The sequence below is a fragment of the Sciurus carolinensis genome, chromosome 18, assembly GCF_902686445.1.
Source record: "Sciurus carolinensis chromosome 18, mSciCar1.2, whole genome shotgun sequence".
NCBI lineage: Eukaryota > Metazoa > Chordata > Mammalia > Rodentia > Sciuridae > Sciurus > Sciurus carolinensis.
In genome coordinates this window covers 158-22,465 of record NC_062230.1, presented here as the reverse complement: position 1 = coordinate 22,465, position 22,308 = coordinate 158, and the positions used below count along the sequence as shown (strand labels likewise).

The 22,308-nt window shown below is 46.1% G+C and overlaps 1 protein-coding gene across 1 annotated transcript in view; it reads left to right on the top strand.

Moving 5' to 3' along the window:
* Window positions 1-21,612, top strand: part of Septin14 (septin 14) — a 41,821-nt gene extending 20,209 nt beyond the window's left edge. Inside the window, 4 exon segments of the mRNA XM_047533552.1 lie at window positions 11,706-11,825; window positions 11,828-11,873; window positions 12,934-13,066; window positions 21,433-21,612. Of these exon segments, the coding sequence (XP_047389508.1) occupies window positions 11,706-11,825; window positions 11,828-11,873; window positions 12,934-13,066; window positions 21,433-21,612 (479 nt within the window).
* The last annotated feature ends 696 nt before the right edge of the window (window positions 21,613-22,308 follow it).

Genomic DNA, 22,308 nt, shown 5'->3' with positions numbered 1-22,308 from the left:
TGGCTAACATTCGAACAGCTAAACCTCCCCTGGTTGGGTCCGGTCAATCTATTTGATTTTCATTGGGTCCGGCCAGAACTGGACGGTCCTAGAGGAAGAAGGGAGGAGGGAAGGGGTGAACTATTCAGGAGCTGAGTCGGGGCTAGGCCCTGCTCTCGTCCTTGACAGATAAGGTCTCTAGGCAACTGCACATTCCTCGGACAAATATCTCTTAACAACCTTGGTAAGCACAGGGGCCCAGCAGTCCTGTTTGTCCTTGAGACAGTTAGCAGCACAGATACCACCCTGCTCTCAACATCCCCCCTTTCCAAGAACATTTAGAGAGCCAATCTTGGGTCTCTACTGTTCTAATTCTTGCTGCTTAATGGGCTGATATTGGGCCTTTAGCACCATTAGCTGTACTGTATTTATTTTATCTTTAACAAAAGCAATTAACTTATTGATTATACAAGGTCCTATAGTTAAAGCTAGTAACAACAATATCAGGGGTCCCACTGTAGTGGACACCAGAGTAGTTAACCAAGGGGAAAAATTGAACCAGGATTCAAACCAGTTCTGACTAGCTTTCCATTCTTTCTTTCTGTTTGTTAGTCCTTCTCTGACTTTTGCCATGGATTCCCTCACTACTCCAGAATGATTAGCATAAAACCAACATTTTTCTCCCAGAGCTGCACATAGACCTCCTTGCTTACAGTCTTTAAAGTCAGGTAAATTTGGTAATTAATGAGCTCCAGAGATTCTTGACATTTTATTCTTCCAGGGGCAGTCTCCAACTTCCAAAGGCAGATGGCTTCATGGCTTCATTTCCTCAAATTGACCCGATTCCCTATTTCTACACTAACTACCTGTTTTTATTCTGACTTCATTTACCCCTCTAATACTAGGAACTCCTTCACTGCTGTAGGGAAAATGGGCGATGACCAATCTGACTTCTTCGAGCTGGAAGTGGGCAGCGTGGGGCAAGCAGTTTGGAGTTCCCCTTTTTAAAATCAGGTCAACTGAGGGGTCCAAGGTAGAAGTCTGGTTGGGGAAGAGCAGGCTGTAAACTCACCTGGGGGTAGGTGCTTCTATGATAGAAGAACAAAAAGACATGAGTACTGAAATGAAATTAGTACAAAGTAAATGTTGCAGCATCTGGAGCATGCCACTGAGTATCATGAAAATGATAGAAGTTAATCTCTCACCAGGAGGTGGAAGAACTGAGAAATTGTTCCCATAACTAGACCTAGCAAAGGCTGGAAAGGACAAGACCTTTATTTGAGAACTTTAACATTGTCCAGGTTATCAGGAATGTAAACACAACATGTAACTTTTAATGTCATAGATATCCCCAAAAATATAGTTAAGCTACTTAATGTCATCTGATTTTTGTAAAATATTCCTTTATTGGTATAACCTGTGTTTAGTAGAGAGCTCTATACTTCTGTTACTTAGGGCTAGGTAATCATACGAGCAAACATAGATCAAGTCTACCTGTATAGCTTAGGAAGGTCTGTAGGCCTTAAACTGACTAAAAACTTCTGACTCTGGCAGTTTCTCTTGATAGTTATCAGGCACATTTGCTGAAGAATCTTTCTTTCATTTGTAGCTTCCAGTTTTTATTCTAGTGGACTAACACAAGTGTACATCTTAAGTTACTTTTAACTGTTATTTCTTTTAAGTGCCCAAGAATGGCTATATTTTGGTTTTAACTGTTTTGCTGGGTGTCCAAGACCAAGCTGGTCAAATTGACCTGGTTCCTGTCTTATTAAAGAGTCAGCTGAGTTCCCACAGGGGCCACTTGTAGAGAACTTAAGAGCAGCTTCTTAGCTCCACCAGTGCCATTGGTTAGGCAGGGTCTCCTTGATGAGGTGGCTTTCCTTGAAAGCATTAGGGGTGTCTCCCTTTTTTCCATGACCCTCCTCTGCAGCAGATGCACTGAGTGATTCTCATCCTCTAGTCTCAACAATCTCCTTGATCAGGAGGTTGTGTGACACAGAGTTGCAAAGCTCCTTAGAGAAGTTCTCTTGTTCGTGGGTTCAGGCTGACTGAGGACAAAAGATCCAAATACTGGCCTATCTTGCCTTCTGTATTTAATTTCAATCTCTAAGTTTGATCTTAATCATCCAGCAAGCCAGTTTCACCAGTCATAAAGTAAGAGTACTGGGCTTTAACTTTAATGTCCATAACTTTACAGTTATTTACCCTTTTATCTAACTGGAGTCTGCATTAGTTCTGGAAGTTACCACTATCTGTTCTGATATCTGTTACTACTATCTGTTAGGTGATGGCTTATTATCACAAGTTACCTAGGTTGCGTGTTCTTGAAGCAGATACTTCTGCAAAACATTAACAGGTAACAGTTTTACAAAATGAAATTATCAAGAGTAAAAATATATTCTGCTTGTATAATAGCTATCTTGAATTTTGACTGAGAACCACATTATATTTCCTATTTGAGATCATAGTAATTTTACAACAAAAAACCAATCTTTTGATTATAACTTTAAATAAGCTGAAGTCTGACTTATTTTGGAGTCACTCTAACATGCAGTAAGGTGGGAGGCAGAGCCTTATCTCAGGTAAGGCGTGACTCTTTATAGATCTTAAGTGTTCTAATCCTACAACTAATTTTTGCCCCTTTTGCCATGACCAGCATGACCAAATTTTCAAGTTCAGTGAGGGTCAAAGGAGTTTTAGAAAATAAAGGTTTATAAACACAGATTTTGAAGATTAAGCTGAGATCAGATGGAGCTCTATTCTCTGATGGAAATGTAGACCTAAAGAGTTATGTTAGCAATCTTTATACATGTCTTATTATTAAGTTAAAGACTATGTAAGCATTATTCTTTGTTTTCAGGAGAGTTACAGAGACTAGACCATCTACATAACTTTTACAGTCATGAAGTCAGGGACCCCAAACTCAGTCATTGTTGTCCCATTTTTGCTATAATGTATTATACTCTTTCTTAAATGTCAATTTAAGAAGTTTACATATATTGATTTCTGAGTCCATATGAACATTAGTTAACACAGTCTAACATTATATCCAAAACAGGAATCAATCAAAGAAAGGCTGAGAGAGTTTTTAACTTTTTTTTTTGTGTAGCAAAATGCTTTTACCTTCTACAATATGAACCTTTAAACAAATCAGGCTCTAACTTTTATAAATACATTTATATTTGAAGTTCTTTATCTCAGTGTAAAAAGTAACAAATTTTACACGTACCCCATTGATAGCAGGTCCTATAATAGAACATTAAATGATAGAAATAAATCCCCAATTAAAATTTACTCTTTATAAGTTTAAGATTACCATTACAGACAAGTTTATCTGGAGAATAGCAGCTTGATAAATTCCCTGCTTTAAAACTTGTATACCTGAAAAATATGAACACATTTAATATACAACTAGAAACCATTTCACAATTACCTTGACACTTTTTTTCTTACCAAATTTAGTTTTTTTAAGAAAAATGTAGACTCTGTAACACAGTACAATACTTTAACAGTTGTTTAACCATAATTGTATACACCCCAATTTTTAAGACTAATTGTTCTAAAGAATAAAACTTAATAGACACAAAGTTAAGAGTAAATTAGTGTTTCTAAGAAATCCTTGCCATTTTACCATGTCATTTTACCATGTAGATTAAACTTTGGTTTATATCAGAACATTAGTATTTTCACCTTAGGAAAAACCTTAAATAGCTTTAGCTGTTTCATATACATACAACCAACTTAGTTACACACAGACTTTCTTAGCACTTACTTAGACCCTCATGTATTCCATCACACAGGCACTTTCTTACCCAGAAACATTTTCTTTTTTTTTTATTAAATATATTTTTAAACCCAGAACCTTTTATTTTCTCTTTCCTATTTGTTGACCCCTTTTTGTTCACATTCTGAAACAACTGTAACTGAAACACAGTGAAAGGGGAGATGGTAGCTCTAAATCCAAGTCTAAGAGCTCCTTGGAGCTTTGCAGAACTGGAGGGGGAGCAGGGGGAAGTGGTAAGGGAGCAGATGGAACACCCACTCTCCGAGTTGAGGTTTTATCTGTTAGAACATAACTCTTAATAACCTTGTTTTTAGTAATGACACAAAGCAATTTTAAACTCTTCTTAATTTACCAACCTATGAAAACACCAATAATGTTTAAGTATGATACTCCATGGGATTTGGGGGGTTAAGAGTACTTGATGTTATTTAACAATGAGCATTTTAATTTTGCAAATTAATCAGATGTCACCAACAAACACATTTGAGTAATCCCATACATGTTAACTCTAATTCACTTATTCTGTAAAAACCAAGAAAGCAGGCAAGTGTCCTGAACAGTATTTGCTGTCTCTTTCCTGTTGAAGAAAAGTCCTAGGAACAATTGATACTAGACATTTTATTAACATTAATATTTTATTTGCTTGACCACCTAGAGACTTGTGAGTTATTTTCAAAGACATTTTACTTTCATTAGTTTACCCAATTTGAATTGAACCTTTAAATCACGTGAATTAAAAGTATTTGGATCCATTTTAAAAAATTTAATTTTAGGAGCGCTCAGTTTTGATAAGACCTTGTAACTTTATCTCCATTGCAATGTAACAGATGTTCAAAAACTCTAGTTGAATAAAAAATAGAACTGATCAAAAAAAATCATTAACCTAGGTATGCAAGATCAAAATTATGAGCTCAAAAATACAGCATTAAAGAAAAACAAAACAAACGAAGAATCCTAGAAAATAAGTTAGTTCTGTGTACCAGCCCAGAAGTTTAAACGGACACCTTTTTTTTTCTTTTCTTCAGGTTACCCGCCCCTTCCCACTGAGCAGGCTTTGACAAGGCCAGGCAGAGGGGAGGGGGGATCACCCAGGACTTTTTAACCCTTTTTCTTCCTGGTTGAGAAATCAGGTTAGGTTTGAATGCAGAAGATCACAAAACATCATTTCTCACTACTTTTGAGGAATGGAGCTGCTGAGCTCTCTGCCTAGGGGGATTGGAGTAAACAAATCTCTCAGGAACAAGAAGGACTGTAAAGTACCCTGCAATGAGTATCCCTAAGCCTAAGATCGGATTAACACAATGAAGAATTTAATAGAAGGCAAGAGTAAAGACCATATAGTACAATACACAAACAGACAGACACGTAGCATGCTAAATCAAAAATTGGCTAGCTGGTATTTTGTAGTTTCCCAGGTGCCACACAAAGCCCAAATGGGACAAAGAGTTAACCAGATGCGGCCAGTCGTCCGAATGCAATACTGAAGCTGCTCAGAAGCAGCACAGACGCTGTTCAGAAGTGACAAATTCACCCAGAATGCAGCACAAACTGCTCAGAGTGCAGCACAAGCTGCTCAGAAGTGACAAATTTACCCAGAATGCAGCACAAACTGCTCAGATGTGACAATAATGTCACCAGATGCGATGACTCGCCAGAATGCAGTACCCACTGCTCAGATGTGACAATAATGTCACCAGATGCGATGACTCGCCAGAATGCAGTACCCACTGCTCAGATGTGACAATAATGTCACCAGATGCGATGACTCGCCAGAATGCAGTACCCACTGCTCAGATGTGACAATAATGTCACCAGATGCGATGACTCGCCAGAATGCAGTACCCACTGCTCAGATGTGACAATAATGTCACCAGATGCGATGACTCGCCAGAATGCAGCACCCGCTGCTCAGATGTGACAATAATGTCACCAGATGCGATGACTCACCAGAATGCAGCACCCGCTGCTCAGATGTGACAATAATGTCACCAGATGCGATGACTCGCCAGAATGCAGCACCCGCTGCTCAGATGTGACAATAATGTCACCAGATGCGATGACTCGCCAGAATGCAGCACCCACTGCTCAGATGTGACAATAATGTCACCAGATGCGATGACTCGCCAGAATGCAGCACCCGCTGCTCAGATGTGACAATAATGTCACCAGATGCGATGACTCGCCAGAATGCAGCACCCGCTGCTCAGATGTGACAAATGTCACCAGATGGGTCGAGGGGACGTCTCCCGAGACCCTGCTGGGGTCCTATAGCGCGTCCGCCAGGACTGTGCCAGCCCAGAACCAGAGCCTGCAGGCAATTCAGACCAGAAAACACACGGCAATGCCTTACTCACCGGTGGAAGATGTCACTTATGACTCTATGATCAGGTGTCTGGGTGGGCTTGGGGATCCCGGACGAGCCCCCATATGTTGTGCCCAAAGGCTTGAGATCCCACAAGGACCACCAGAGACCACGATCAATGCAAGCAGCAAAGAGTCATTTATTAGCGAGTTCGAACTCGGTCCTCTGCATCCTTAATCAACGACGCTAGGAGAGAGGCCCCGAGCCCTCGTCAGCAGGGTTTTTATAAGGAAAAGCAAGCAGTTTTACAGTGTTCTTCTAATTGGCTAACATTCGAACAGCTAAACCTCCCCTGGTTGGGTCCGGTCAATCTATTTGATTTTCATTGGGTCCGGCCAGAACTGGACGGTCCTAGAGGAAGAAGGGAGGAGGGAAGGGGTGAACTATTCAGGAGCTGAGTCGGGGCTAGGCCCTGCTCTCGTCCTTGACAGATAAGGTCTCTAGGCAACTGCACATTCCTCGGACAAATATCTCTTAACAACCTTGGTAAGCACAGGGGCCCAGCAGTCCTGTTTGTCCTTGAGACAGTTAGCAGCACAGATACCACCCTGCTCTCAACACTCGGACCCAACGTAAAGGTTTTAACTCTCCTGTAGATAATTTTAAGTAAGGTCTGATCCAATTGACATCTCCTAATAATTTTTGATAATCATTTAGGGTTTTTAATTGGTCTGTTCTGATAGTAAGCTTTAAAGGTTGGACTGTAGTAGCAGACAGTTTTGTTCCTAGATAATGTTGTAGTTCTCCTGTTTGTAATTTTTCTGGTGCTATGGTTAATCCCCAAAAACTTAATTTTTCAGTCATGAACCGTAATGCCTGTGTTAGAATGTCTCTATCTTTATGACATATTAATATGTCATCCATATAATGATAGATAAGCAATTCCCGAAAGTTATTTTGAGTGGTTTTTAAAGCTTTATCTACATATATTTGACACATTGTAGGGCTATTGGTCATGCCCTGAGGCAACACTATCCATTCATATCTTTGATCAGGTTGGGAATGATTTATAGCAGGCAGAGTGAAAGCAAATCTCCAACAATCCTTTTTATGGAGGGGAACGGAGAAAAAACAGTCCTTTAAGTCTAATATAATGGTGGGCCAGTGTTTAGGTAAAGCTGAGACTAATGGTAACCCACATTGGATAGGTCCCATAGGATACATTTGATTATTAATGGCCCGAAGATCATGTAATAACCTCCATTTTCCTGATTTTTTCTTAATGACAAATATTGGAGTATTCCAGGGAGAGGTAGAGGGTTGCAGATGACCTGCATTAAGTTGCTCCTGTACTAATTCATGAGCAGCCTCTAGTTTTTCCTTAGTGAGGGGCCACTGTGGTACCCAACAAGGCTTATCGCTCAGGAACCCAGATAGGCGATGTTTTATCCTGTGGAAACACACAAACCGAGCCTTGGCTCCAGTAAAGAAAAATTTAGACTCTATAACGTAGTACAATACTCTAACAGTTGCTTAACCATCATTGTATAAACCCCTATTTTTTAAGACTAATTGTTCTAAAGAATAAAACTTAACAGACACAAAGTTAAGAGTAAATTAGTGTTTCCAAGAAATCCTTGTTATTTTACCATGTCATTTTACCATATAGATTAAACTTTGGTTTATATTAGAACATTAGTAATTCACCTTAGGAAAAACCTTAAATAGCTTTAAATGTTTCACATACATATAACCATCTTAGTTACATGCAAACTTGTTGAAACTTGCCCTTTACTTACATAGACTTTCTTAGCATTACACAAGCACTTTCTTACCCAGAAACATTTCTTTTTCCCTTTTATTAAATATATTTCCATACCCGGAACCTTTTATTTTCTCTTTCCTATTTATTGACCCCTTTTTGTTCACATTCTGAAACAACTATTATGAAATTTCTGAATTCAGATAAATTACTCTATTTTAATAAGACTAAATCTTTTGTTGTTTATAGTACTCTAATTGAAACACAGTTGAAACTTTTGGGACCCTTTGTATATAGAATTGCACTTGTTAGGACATAACTCTTAGTAACCTTGTTTTTATAGTAGTGAGGATACAAAGTAATTGTAAGCCTTTTTATTTACCAACCTATGAAAACACCAATAATGTTTAAGTATGTTACCCCATGTAATTTAAAGAGTTAAAAGTACTCGATGTTATTTAACAATTAGCATTTTAACTTTGTAAATTAATCAGATGTCTCTACAAAAACATTTGAGTAATACCATACATGTTAACTCTAATTCACTTATTCTGCAAAAACCAAGATATCAGACAAGTGTCCTGAACAGTATTTGTTGTCTCTTTCCTGTTGAAGAAAAGTCCTAGAAACAATTGATATTAGACATTTTATTAACATCAATATTTTATTAGCTTGACCACCTAAAGACTTGCAAGTTATTTTCAAAGACATTTTACTTTTCTTAGTTTACCCAATTTGAATTGAACCTTTAAATCACGTGAATTAAAAGTATCTGGATCCATTTTTAAATTTTAATTTTAGGAGCACTCAGTTTTGATACAGACAATACATGACATCAGACAGCACAACATACACATAACACAAAATCAAAGGCCTTGAAACTTTATAGGTGAATCTCCATTGCAATGTAACAGATGTTCAAAAACTCTAGTTGAATCAAAAAAATCATGAGCTCAAAAAAACATAATTAAAAAAGAACAAAAGTCCTGGAAAAATGATACAGCCGTTCCTGGTTAGTAATCAATTCAGGTTTGGACGCAGAAAATTGTGAAACAACTATCTCCCAATATTTGTGGGGACTGGGGCTACTATATTATACTCCTTACTAGGACATGCCACTGATGGTTGGGCTGGTTCTAAGAGCTGAGAGTGCAGGGTCACCATGTGTGGTGTGTGTTTGCCCCATCTCTTCTTTAGTCTACACAGTAAATCCTCCTCTTCATCTGAACTATCCTCACATCCAGTTTCATTTTCCTTGTCTGTCTCTGATCTTATTGACGCCCTTTCTAATGCTTTTATTTCCTCCAAAACTTGACTTCCCTCTGTAAGGGGCTCAACAAATTTTTCCTTATTTGTGTCTAGACACCCTCTCACTAAAGACCATATAGCCATAGTTCCAACAGGCAGTGGATCTTGTCGATCTGCCCTATGAAGATCCTCTCCAAGATGTTCCCACTGTGGAATATTTAATAATCCTTCATCTAAAAACCAAGGAGCTACCTTTTCTATTGTATCTAAGAATGTTCTAGCCCAGGGTGTAGCCGCCTTTCGCGTGCTACCTTCACTTTAATACCTTTAATGTGGACCGCCTTTCGCTTAGTCCAGGTAGCCGCCTTTCGCATGCTACTTTCACTTTAATATGGACCGCCTTTCGCTTAGTCCGGATAGTCGCGTACTGCGAACGTCAAGGCTGCCTTTCACCTGTTTACTTTTGCTTCTGGATAGTCGCGTACCGCGAACGTCAAGGCTGCCTTTCAAGGCTGCCTTTCACCTGTTTATTTTTTGACCTTTTTATAACCGGTTTAACTTGTTAAAAAATTTTAAAATATCTTACCTTGTTTTCTTTATAAAGTTTTCAGTCTCCCGGGTTTCGGCACCACTTATCACTGCCCTCCGCTGGCGGAGGCAATGATAACGCGTACGCTTCCTTTTCACACGAACAAAAAAGCCCAAAAGACAAAGACCAAAGAACGACGAACAATGAACGACGAACAATGCCCAACAAACAAAATGCTCTTTATTCGAGGAAGTGTCTGGGTTATATAGCAAGCATAAGCCAATCAGAATCAGCCTGAGATCAGTCTCTAGGCAGTTACAAGAATCACCTCATATACAGCAGCCAATCAGAGTTACTGAGCATGTGGGGAGAGCATGATAACAATGTAATACAATAAGGGCAACAAGAAGGCACACAGCGAGCATGAGTCAGCAGTGTTAGCTGTTTGTTGCAAACCAGGGGCCCCAGACTGAGGTCCTCGATGTTGCAAACTGGGCCACCCCGGCTCAGTGCCAAACTAGGGTGGGGTCCGTGGTACCCCGACAATATGTGACCCCACAAACACTCACCAGCAGAAAAACAAGCACCCTGAGTGAAAAGGGGCAGCAGATCTGAATAGGTATGGCTACAAAGACCAGTAGGTTAACAAAAATGCTCAGGATCTCTAACTATCAGGTAAATGCAATTCAGAACCACAAGGAAATATAAGCCATTGTGTAAAGCAGTATGGAACATCCTCAAAAAATTAAAACTACTATGACCAGAGCAATTCCACTACTGTACCTTCACACAATGGAAGAGAAATCAGCATCTAGTAGAGATGTCTGCACTCCCTGACTGTAGTCCCACTGTTAACAACAGCCTAGAAGTGGAACTAGTCTAAGTGCCTGTCATCAGACAAATGGAGAGAGAGTGTCACGCATGCATGATGGAAGAGTGTTTGACCACACAAGAGGGATCTTGCCCCCTGCAGCAACATGGATGGAACTGCAGAGCTTCATGCCAAGAGAAAAGGTCTGGCCCAGAAATACCATGTGACCTCACTCCACCTGGAATGCGAATCTCAAATGGTGTGGTGGTCACCAGAGCCAGGGCAGTGGGTGAGGGCAGTTTCATCAGTGGGCACTGACTCTCATCTGGGATCAAGAAGGTGACTGTGAAGTTGCAAATGTGGTGATTTTAGACATCTGTAGTGTGCCACACAGTTCAAAACGCTAGAAGGAACTGTCGTGAAAGTTTCCACTTCAAGCAATGATCATATTTGAGGCTATGGATATGTTCAGCCTGATTTAAACGCCGCACAATGTTCACGTGCTGCTGCGACATAGCACCCCATTATGTATATCACTTCTACAGTTCTGTATATCAGTGAGAAGTAAACCATAAAGGAGCGATTTGGAGTTATTCAGTGATTTTGAACATTGATTCATGTAGTCTTATAAATATGTTGTATACTTGGAGTTTGATACCAAAAGCCTGCACAATTTATGATTTTTTTTAAAGTAATTCACTCTAAAACTATTTACATTAGTGAAATTTTATTACCTAAGCAATTAGCTGTGAAAAACCTTGAGGGTAGTTTGTAGAATACGAATGCCATTATTTTTATTTATTTATTTATTTTTTTGCGGTGCTGGGGATTGAACCCAGGGCTTTGTACTTGCAAGGCAAGCACTCTACTGACTGAGCTATCTCCCCAGCCCCTGAATGCCATTATTAATGAAAACCTATATCATATACCAACACAACTTGTTATTTTACTGTTTCCTATTTATTCTTTTTTTTTTTTTTTTTTTTTTGTGGTGCTGGGGATTGAACCCAGCGCCTTGTGCTTGACAGGCAAGCAGTCTACCAACCGAGCTATCTCCCCAGCCCTTTGTTCTTATCTAATAAATTTAAAGCAAATTTGTCGCTCTTTAAATCAACCATGCCCAAATTAGTAATTTAGAATAACCAGTTACATGGTTCGAATCACTGTAACTTGTTAATAAGATCGGTGACTTATCTGTGGCTTTAAATGTCTTTCACCCATGACTTTATTTAACAAGCTTTACCAGTGCCGAAGAGTGACAGTGGTGTGATTTGCTGCCTTTCTGACTAGTGGAAAACGAGAACCACTGTGACTTCGTGAAGCTCCGGGACATGCTTCTCTGCACCAACATGGAGGACCTGAAGGAGCAAACCCACTTCCACCACTACGAGTGCTATCGGTGCCGCAAGCTGCAGAAATGGGCTTTACAGACGTGGGTCCCGACAACCAGCCAGTTAGGTGAGCACAGGCGCGGCCCGAGCAGAGGTATGACCTAGGAAACCCCTCGACACACAGCAGGGTCAACGGGAAGGAGAAGCGTGGTGCGTCTCCCCCTGGGCCATCCGGAGGTGAGGCCAGGAGACGCAGGGAGTGGCAGAGGGCCTCTGGAAGGGACCCTCTGCTTGTTGAAACCCACGTCCAACGGTGTGCATGTTGAGGTGCGTCTTCAGGGAAAGCCACTATTTTGCATTTTGAATTTGTATTTGAATGTTTGTACTTATGTAAAACAGATTCAGGGAGGAAACTCTCCAATGTTGTTGAAAATTGGCAAAGGATATTGAGAGGAGTTGGGGGAGAAGAGTTGAGAAGCAGCGCACCGACCGGTGAGTTGCGAGCTGAGGTCCGAGGCAGAGCTTAGTGGTGCTGAAGAGGAGTGGCCTTGCACAGCTGAACTATGCGAACACCCAGTCACTTTATCACGTGTCAGGCGGGCTCCCAGAGATAACCAAAACCCAACCATCCTTAGCAGATGATATTTTAAACGATTTCTTTCTTGCTTTAGTTGAACTGTTTTGAACACAACCTCATATTTTAGAGGTTTTCTTAAGTTTTCTTATCAAAAGATGTGAAGGATATGATATAATGGAAAGTGGTGGAAATAAGAAATCAGTGATGTGTTCCAGCATCCTGCTGTCCTTTATTTACACTCTACATAGACTCTGCAGTGAGGATCGAGAACAGTGCCTGGGATGTGCTGTGCACGTCCTTGACCACTGAGCTACGTCCCCACATGTTCCTGTACATGCTGTTTTGAGGCGGGGTCTCGCTGAGTTGCCCAGCGTGGCCTCCAGCTGCAGTCTTCTGACTCCATGGCAGCTGGGATCACGGGCTGGCTCTGCCTAGCACAGGCACATACCAACAGTTATGTCTCCATCTTATCATCCCAGCATGCGAACATTTCATTTTGTGTTACTACACATGGAAGAATCACATTTCATAGGACCTAGTTTGCAAATATATTGCTCACATGTTCATTTATAAGAGAACTTTAACATGAGTCTTAAGCATTCCTTTTTAGTTTTCAAGAGATATATGAAGCCAAGAGACAAGAGTTTTATGACCAATGTCAGAGGGAAGAAAAACAGTTGAAGCACAGGTTCATGCAGCGAGTGAAGGAGAAAGAGACGACACTGAAAGATGCTGAAAAAGAGGCAAGTACTGCCCACCCAATAGCAATCCACTTCATTGTCAGGTGTGCTGTTAATCTGGGGATAATCTCAGGAGATTAACTGATGTTTAACCTGGGAAACTTGCTGTTCTTCAACAAGCAGCTATCTACTATAGCGTCTGAATACAGCCTTTACGAGATTATAGCCTGTAATTTTATGTTTTCTGGAGTAGTTTGAGAATTTTTCTCTTAAATTTCTTGCACTCTAAGGTCTCAGGCAGCACCACCCGCTGGCTGTGCTGCGCTAGATCCACCCAGGAGCTCTCATGAGTTGGTTCCTCATGCCTGAAGTTTTCCCATGGTAGAGCTGTGCGCTGGTAGCCCGCTGTGTCCTGGGGGTCACCCCACTGCATGGATGCCCTGAGCGTTGCTCTGTGGGGCTCTCTTTGTGGCCTCCCCTGTGAGACTGCGAGGCATTGTCCTTGTGGGGCTCTCTGCAGTTGCATGCTTGGTGACAAGGATCTCCCTGGGCCCTGGGCCACCCACCATGCCTTCTGAGTTACAGACGGGTCCCTGGCTCCACAGCCCTGTCCTGGGAGTGCTGCAGAATCTGCATGAGGCAGATGTGGCTTTCCCAGGCATGGGGTGGGCCACACCAGCACTCGGCTGGAACAGAGCAGGCCCCACCAGACAGGGTCACTCCACTGAAGGACAGATAATGACACAGAACTTTGAACTGGGCCAGTTTCCCAAAAGCTGAGGAGAATCCAAGTCAGCATAAGCTGTGGGAAGCTATATGAAGGCTAGGGGAAAAGCAAGTTGGATCCACCAGCCTGAGTCCTTTACCTTTTCTGCCGATGGAGACGTGCTGTGCTCTGCTCCCAGCACAGAGTCTGTGGACTCTGGGTCAGAAACACGAGCCTGTTATGTCATTGAACTCACACCTGAAATCTTATCTTTTGACAATTTCTGATCATAAAGGGATTCAAAGGGGACTTCAGAGTCCCCTGGGAGTGCAGGAGAGGTGCCCTGGATCCCTTTTGAGGTCCCTGTCCTCCTGATTGAGCCCCAAGGATTTTAAATGTTTTTCTTGGGTCATATTCTAGTCTTTGCATTGAGCCCATGCCTTCTTTTTCTTTTTTACAATTTTTGTTCTTTTTAGTTATCATGACAGTAGAGTCTATTTTGACCTATTTGTATAAATGAGCCCATGTATTTTTAAGCCCATGTACTGTGAGAGAGCAAATGATACTTTGAGGTTTATGGTGACCAGTGAGTTACTGTCAAGGGCTACAGTCCCCCCCTCTTCCACCAGAGATTGAACCCAGGGGCACTTAACCACTGAGCCACATCCCCAGCCCCAGGGTCTGGTTAAGTTGCTGAGGCTGGCTTTGAACTCCAGATCCTCCTGCCTCAGCCTCCTGAGCGGCTGGGATCACAGGTGTGGCCACTGTGCCTGGTTGGCTGCAGTTTTGAAGATAACTAATGCCACTTCCAGGAAGAGGCTGTGGTAGGATGGGTCTGTGGGTTTCAGAAACTCAAGGGACTTGTGTTCTCTTCTGCGGTGACCCTCCTGCTCCTCACCATTGTGGCCGTCCTCCTCCCCACCTCCCCCTTCCCTGTCCTCTTCCTCCCCTCCCCCTCTTCCTTCTCTCCCCCCCCCCCCATTTCGTAAATTTGGCAGAAAATGCAAAGTCATGTACAGACTCAAATCACAATAACACACTCCACATTGCCCAGAGTGTATTTAGACGTCCTTGACATGGGTCCATCTATTTAGCTTTTTTGTGATTCTTCTTCACAATATCTCTTTATTCAGATTTCTTTCATAGCCTGTATTTTTCTCCCTTTGTTTAATTCTTGAACTTTTATAAAATTCATAGATGATTTAAACAATCACCTTTAAGACTTTTTCCTTTATTTATATTTTTTATTGATTCTTTTTAGTCATACATGACAGTAGGATCCCTTGTGACATAATTGTTACAGCATGAAATATATCTTGTTCTAATTCAGTCCCTAGTACCTCTCCTCCCCGCTCCCCATCCCCTGCTCCTTTCCTCTTCTGATCCTTCTGCCATTAGCCACATCAATGTTTATAGCAGCTCAATTCACAATAACTAAACTATGGAACCAAACTAGGTGCCCTTCAACAGAGGAATGGATAAAGAAAATATGGTATATATACACAATGGAATATTACCCAGCCTTAAAGAAGAACGACTTTATGACATTTGCTGGTAAATGGATGGAACTGGAGGCCATCATGTTAGGTGAAATAAGCCAATCCCAAGAAAACCAAAGGCCGAACGTTTTCTCTGATATATGGAAGCTAAACAATCAACTTAAAAAATTTTTTTTGTCTAAACTTTTCTCAACTTTAATATATCGGATTTAGTTGTTTTGGAGTTTGAACTTTTGGGGTTTTCTATCGCCATATTTTCACGGTGTCTGTGTTTGTATGTTGATATTTGCTCTTATTTTGGGATGATATCTTAGTACTGTTCCGATGGTCTCTTTAGTGAGCTCCTTTCTCCTCATAAATGTTCCCTGCACTAGAGGTTCATCTTGACCTCAGCACATCCACTCAGCTTGTTCAGGGTCTGTGTTCAGTTCCCAGCTCTGCTTGGAGAGAATGACCATCAGCAACAGCCATAGCTTCAAAGCAGACATATGTCAATGCTTATTTAAAAATATCAGAAAGGTGTATTTGATTTTTTTCTCTACCACTCCATTAGCCAAAGAGAAGAAAAGTGGAATGATTATATAGAATGTGCCAAAAATCAGATAATAGAGAAAATAAAATTAACATTAAGCCCTGTAGAAAATAGAGGAGGAAGGGGGAGAAGTGGGAGAAGGGGAAAGTGTGTGCAGGGAAGAGGGGACAGAAAAAAATCGAGAAAAGAAGGAGAGGAAGAAGAGAAAGGGAAGGAAACAGAGGGAAGGAAAAGGTAGAAATCCCAAAGATGGAATTTAAAAATACTCAAGATGATACGGAGTTGGGAAATAGCCGGTGGGACAGGAGGCCACACAGCCTGCGCAGAACATGGGGCCAGAGCCTGTGGAAAGGCTGACCACACCTCGCCTGAGTGGCGGCGAGGCTTCCTCAGGCACTTCCAACTGAGAGGCGGTGGCCAGAGTCCAGGCCCCCACTGCCACCCTGAGAGGCCTGCTTGTCCCCACATCTGGATCAGCTCAGCCACTGCTGTCCATCTGGGCACTGCCCTGGCCCCTCCTCACCCAGCTCACGCACAGGTGGCTCTGGGCCTCGCTCTGTGGGTCTGAGGGACCGTGGACCACCTGGGCACAGTGCTGTCCTCAGTCCTATCAATGTGTCCCTCAGGTTCAGGCACAGGCTCGTGCGCTCTGGGTTTTCCTGGTGTGTGTGGACACATGGCAGGTCAGGGCCACTGCAAGGCTCCGTCCACCCTCCTCCTGCTGCTGAGGTGGCCCTGGACATTCTCTGACCGGCCTGGGCACGTGTGTCCCTGGACATTCCCTGACCGGCCTGGGCACGTGTGTCCCTGGACATTCTCTGACCGGCCTGGGCACGTGTGTCCCTGGACCTTCTCTGTCTGGCCTGGGCACGTGTGTCCCTGGACCTTCTCTCACTGGTCTGAGTGCGTGTGTCCCTGGACATTCTCTGTCTGACCTGGGCACGTGTGTCCCTGGACATTCTCTGACCGGCCTGGGCACGTGTGGCCCTGAACCTTCTCTGTCTGGCCTGGGCGCGTGTGTCCCTGGACATTCCCTGACCGGCCTGGGCACGTGTGTCCCTGGACCTTCTCTGACTGGCCTGGGCGCGTGTGTCCCTGGACCTTCTCTGACCGGCCTGGGCACGTGTGTCCCTGGACCTTCTCTGACCGGCCTGGGCGCGTGTGTCCCTGGACCTTCTCTCACTGGTCTGGGCGCGTGTGTCCCTGGACCTTCTCTGACCGGCCTGGGCGCGTGTGTCCCTGGACCTTCTCTGACCGGCCTGGGCGCGTGTGTCCCTGGACCTTCTCTGACCGGCCTGGGCACGTGTGTCCCTGGACATTCTCTGACCGGCCTGGGCACGTGTGTCCCTGGACCTTCTCTCACTGGTCTGGGCGCGTGTGTCCCTGGACCTTCTCTGACCGGCCTGGGCACGTGTGTCCCTGGACCTTCTCTCACTGGTCTGGGCACGTGTGTCCCTGGACCTTCTCTGACCGGCCTGGGCGCGTGTGTCCCTGGACCTTCTCTGACCGGCCTGGGCACGTGTGTCCCTGGACCTTCTCTGACCGGCCTGGGCACGTGTGTCCCTGGACCTTCTCTCACTGGTCTGGGCGCGTGTGTCCCTGGACCTTCTCTGACCGGCCTGGGCACGTGTGTCCCTGGACCTTCTCTCACTGGTCTGGGCACGTGTGTCCCTGGACCTTCTCTGACCGGCCTGGGCACGTGTGTCCCTGGACCTTCTCTGACCGGCCTGGGCGCGTGTGTCCCTGGACCTTCTCTGTCTGGCCTGGGCGCGTGTGTCCCTGGACATTCTCTGACCGGCCTGGGCGCGTGTGTCCCTGGACATTCCCTGACCGGCCTGGGCGCGTGTGTCCCTGGACATTCCCTGACCGGCCTGGGCGCGTGTGTCCCTGGACCTTCTCTGTCCGACCTGGGCACGTGTGTCCCTGGACCTTCTCTGTCTGACCTGGGCGCGTGTGTCCCTGGACATTCTCTCACTGGTCTGGGCGCGTGTGTCCCTGGACCTTCTCTGTCCGACCTGGGCACGTGTGGCCCTGGACATTCTCTCACTGGTCTGGGCGCGTGTGTCCCTGGACCTTCTCTGTCTGACCTGGGCACGTGTGGCCCTGGACATTCTCTCACTGGTCTGGGCGCGTGTGTCCCTGGACCTTCTCTGTCCGACCTGGGCACGTGTGGCCCTGGACATTCTCTCACTGGTCTGGGCGCGTGTGTCCCTGGACCTTCTCTGTCCGACCTGGGCACGTGTGGCCCTGGACATTCTCTCACTGGTCTGGGCGCGTGTGTCCCTGGACCTTCTCTGTCTGGCCTGGGCGCGTGTGTCCCTGGACCTTCTCTGTCTGACCTGGGCGCGTGTGGCCCTGGACATTCTCTCACTGGTCTGGGCGCGTGTGTCCCTGGACCTTCTCTGTCTGACCTGGGCGCGTGTGTCCCTGGACCTTCTCTGTCTGGCCTGGGCGCGTGTGTCCCTGGACCTTCTCTGTCTGGTCTGGGCGCGTGTGTCCCTGGACCTTCTCTGTCTGGTCTGGGCGCGTGTGTCCCTGGACATTCCCTGACCGGCCTGGGCACGTGTGGCCCTGGACCTTCTCTGTCTGGTCTGGGCGCGTGTGTCCCTGGACATTCTCTGACCGGCCTGGGCGCGTGTGTCCCTGGACCTTCTCTCACTGGTCTGGGCGCGTGTGTCCCTGGACATTCTCTGACCGGCCTGGGCACGTGTGTCCCTGGACCTTCTCTGTCTGGTCTGGGCGCGTGTGTCCCTGGACATTCCCTGACCGGCCTGGGCACGTGTGGCCCTGGACCTTCTCTGTCCGACCTGGGCACGTGTGTCCCTGGACCTTCTCTGTCTGGTCTGGGCGCGTGTGTCCCTGGACATTCCCTGACCGGCCTGGGCACGTGTGGCCCTGGACCTTCTCTGTCTGGTCTGGGCGCGTGTGTCCCTGGACCTTCTCTGACTGGCCTGGGCACGTGTGTCCCTGGACCTTCTCTCACTGGTCTGGGCGCGTGTGTCCCTGGACATTCTCTGACCGGCCTGGGCGCGTGTGTCCCTGGACATTCTCTGACCGGCCTGGGCACGTGTGTCCCTGGACCTTCTCTGTCTGGTCTGGGCGCGTGTGTCCCTGGACATTCTCTGACTGGCCTGGGCACGTGTGTCCCTGGACCTTCTCTCACTGGTCTGGGCGCGTGTGTCCCTGGACATTCTCTGACCGGCCTGGGCACGTGTGTCCCTGGACCTTCTCTGACCGGCCTGGGCACGTGTGTCCCTGGACATTCTCTGACTGGCCTGGGCACGTGTGTCCCTGGACCTTCTCTCACTGGTCTGGGCACGTGTGTCCCTGGACCTTCTCTGACCGGCCTGGGTACGTGTGTCCCTGGACCTTCTCTGACCGGCCTGGGCACGTGTGTCCCTGGACCTTCTCTGACCGGCCTGGGCACGTGTGTCCCTGGACCTTCTCTCACTGGTCTGAGTGCGTGTGTCCCTGGACATTCTCTGACTGGCCTGGGCACGTGTGTCCCTGAACCTTCTCTGACTGGCCTGGGCGCGTGTGTCCCTGGACATTCTCTGTCTGACCTGGGCACGTGTGTCCCTGGACATTCTCTGACTGGCCTGGGCGCGTGTGTCCCTGGACATTCTCTGTCCGACCTGGGCACGTGTGTCCCTGGACCTTCTCTGTCTGACTGGGCGCGTGTGTCCCTGGACCTTCTCTGTCTGACTGGGCGCGTGTGTCCCTGGACATTCTCTGACTGGTCTGGGCGCGTGTGTCCCTGGACATTCTCTGACCGGCCTGGGCACGTGTGTCCCTGGACATTCTCTGACCGGCCTGGGCACGTGTGTCCCTGGACATTCTCTGACCGGCCTGGGCGCGTGTGTCCCTGGACATTCTCTGACTGGCCTGGGCGCGTGTGTCCCTGGACCTTCTCTGACTGGTCTGGGCGCGTGTGTCCCTGGACCTTCTCTGACTGGCCTGGGCGCCTGTGTCCCTGGACATTCTCTGTCTGGCCTGGTGCGTGTGGCCCTGGACATTCTCTGACTGGCCTGGGCGCGTGTGTCCCTGGACCTTCTCTCACTGGTCTGGGCGCGTGTGTCCCTGGACATTCTCTGACCGGCCTGGGCACGTGTGTCCCTGGACATTCTCTGACTGGCCTGGGCACGTGTGTCCCTGGACATTCTCTGACTGGCCTGGGCACGTGTGTCCCTGGACCTTCTCTCACTGGTCTGGGCGCGTGTGTCCCTGGACATTCTCTGACCGGCCTGGGCACGTGTGTCCCTGGACATTCTCTGACTGGCCTGGGCACGTGTGTCCCTGGACATTCTCTGACTGGCCTGGGCGCGTGTGTCCCTGGACATTCTCTGTCCGACCTAGGCACGTGTGTCCCTGGACCTTCTCTGTCTGACTGGGCGCGTGTGTCCCTGGACATTCTCTGTCTGACCTGGGCACGTGTGTCCCTGGACATTCTCTGACTGGTCTGGGCGCGTGTGTCCCTGGACATTCTCTGACCGGCCTGGGCACATGTGTCCCTGGACATTCTCTGACCGGCCTGGGCACGTGTGTCCCTGGACATTCTCTGACTGGCCTGGGCGCGTGTGTCCCTGGACATTCTCTGACTGGCCTGGGCGCGTGTGTCCCTGGACCTTCTCTGACTGGTCTGGGCGCGTGTGTCCCTGGACCTTCTCTGACTGGCCTGGGCGCCTGTGTCCCTGGACATTCTCTGTCTGGCCTGGTGCGTGTGGCCCTGGACATTCTCTGACTGGCCTGGGCGCGTGTGTCCCTGGACCTTCTCTGTCCGACCTGGGCGCGTGTGTCCCTGGACATTCTCTGACTGGCCTGGGCACGTGTGTCCCTGGACATTCTCTGACTGGCCTGGGCACGTGTGTCCCTGGACCTTCTTGTCTGGCCTGGTGCGTGTGGCCCTGGACATTCTCTGACTGGCCTGGGCGCGTGTGTCCCTGGACCTTCTCTGACCGGCCTGGGCACGTGTGTCCCTGGACCTTCTCTGACTGGCCTGGGCGCCTGTGTCCCTGGACCTTCTCTGACTGGCCTGGTGCGTGTGGCCCTGGACATTCTCTGACTGGCCTGGTGCGTGTGTCCCTGGCTTTCCAGGGGCCTGGCTCTGGTCTGCACAGCAGCCCGTGCTCTCTCCAGCGTGGATGAGGCACCTCACGTACGACGTGGAGGTTTTTGTGTGCCAGCAGGTGAACCTGGATTGATACCAGCTCTTTCCTCTCCTGCAGTGAGTTTTGCTGGCTCTAGGATTTTGACAAGGGTTTTGTCAGTGCAGACAGTGAGTCTGGATTTATCATCTTCACTCAAAGAGATCATGTGGAATAAAAGAGTGAGAACATGTACTTCCTTAGCAAAAAGGAAAATGTTAAAGAAATTTTGTCTACAGTATGGATTTTATTACACTTGGTTCAGTGAAAACACCGTAATTTCTTTATTTTTAAATTTTATTTGTTCTAATTAGTTGTACATGACAGTAGAAGGCTTTTATACATTTTGATAGATCATACACAGAGTATAATCTCATTTTTTGGATTATACATACATTCAGTTTTAAAATCAATAAAAGAATTATATATATGAAAACTTAAGAAAAAATCATGAATTTTTAAATACAGTTTGATGTTCAGGAAGACAATGTGTTCGTTCAGCTGTTCTTTCTGCCACACTTGGTTTACAACTGCACATTTTTTTACAGCTACAGGACAAGTTTGAGCACCTTAAAAGATTTCAACAAGAGGAGATAATAAAGCTTGAAGGAGAGAGAAGAAAGCTGGAAGAAGAAATCATCGACTTTTGTAAAACCAAGGCTGCCTCCGAAAACCTGCAGACCCCGATGTGCACCAACATGAGGAAGGACAAAGAGCGTAAGAAGTAGTCTTTTTTACATTCCGGCTGTGCAGGGCTCTGTTGCTCTCTGTTCCCTCTGCTGAGCATCCTGCAGTGAGCTCTGGGTACCGCTCTGGCCTCGAGGGCTGGTTGGCTCACTCTGCACTTCCTCCCCTGAAATGTGAAACCCTCGGTAGGTGCTGCATCTTAGGTGAGCCGTGTCACTCAGTACCTAGTTCACGAGTGAGAAAAGAAGCGTGTGCACGGTATAAATGGAGTGGGTTTGGTAGAGGAGATCCCTTTACTGCAGCCACGGCTGTGGCTGCAGGAGTGACTTACAACTCACATCTCGGTAGACACTGTGGGCTCTGTTGTGGAATGGTAGGCAGGAGATATCAGAGAGAGGTCCCAGCGAAACCTGTTTCCTTATCAATTCTACCCATAACAATTCCTTGGTAATTTTCATTATAATACAGAATTGACTTTTGGTTGGAATCCCTGTGCTTTGATGTCAGACTCTGTAAAAATGATATTAGAACAAGAGATTCAAAATCTAGAGACAAACTGTACTGTGGGCACTGTGAGTACCATTGGGTGATACTGTTATGCCTTGCAGGTTTCAGTAAGTTGAGTCTAAGTTACCAAAATTGGAAAGTAAGATTTTTTTTTTCTTTTTCGAAAACTTCCTTCTGGCCTTATGTGCTGTATTTCCTGATTTAAAATGTTTTTCATCAGTTTATGTGTT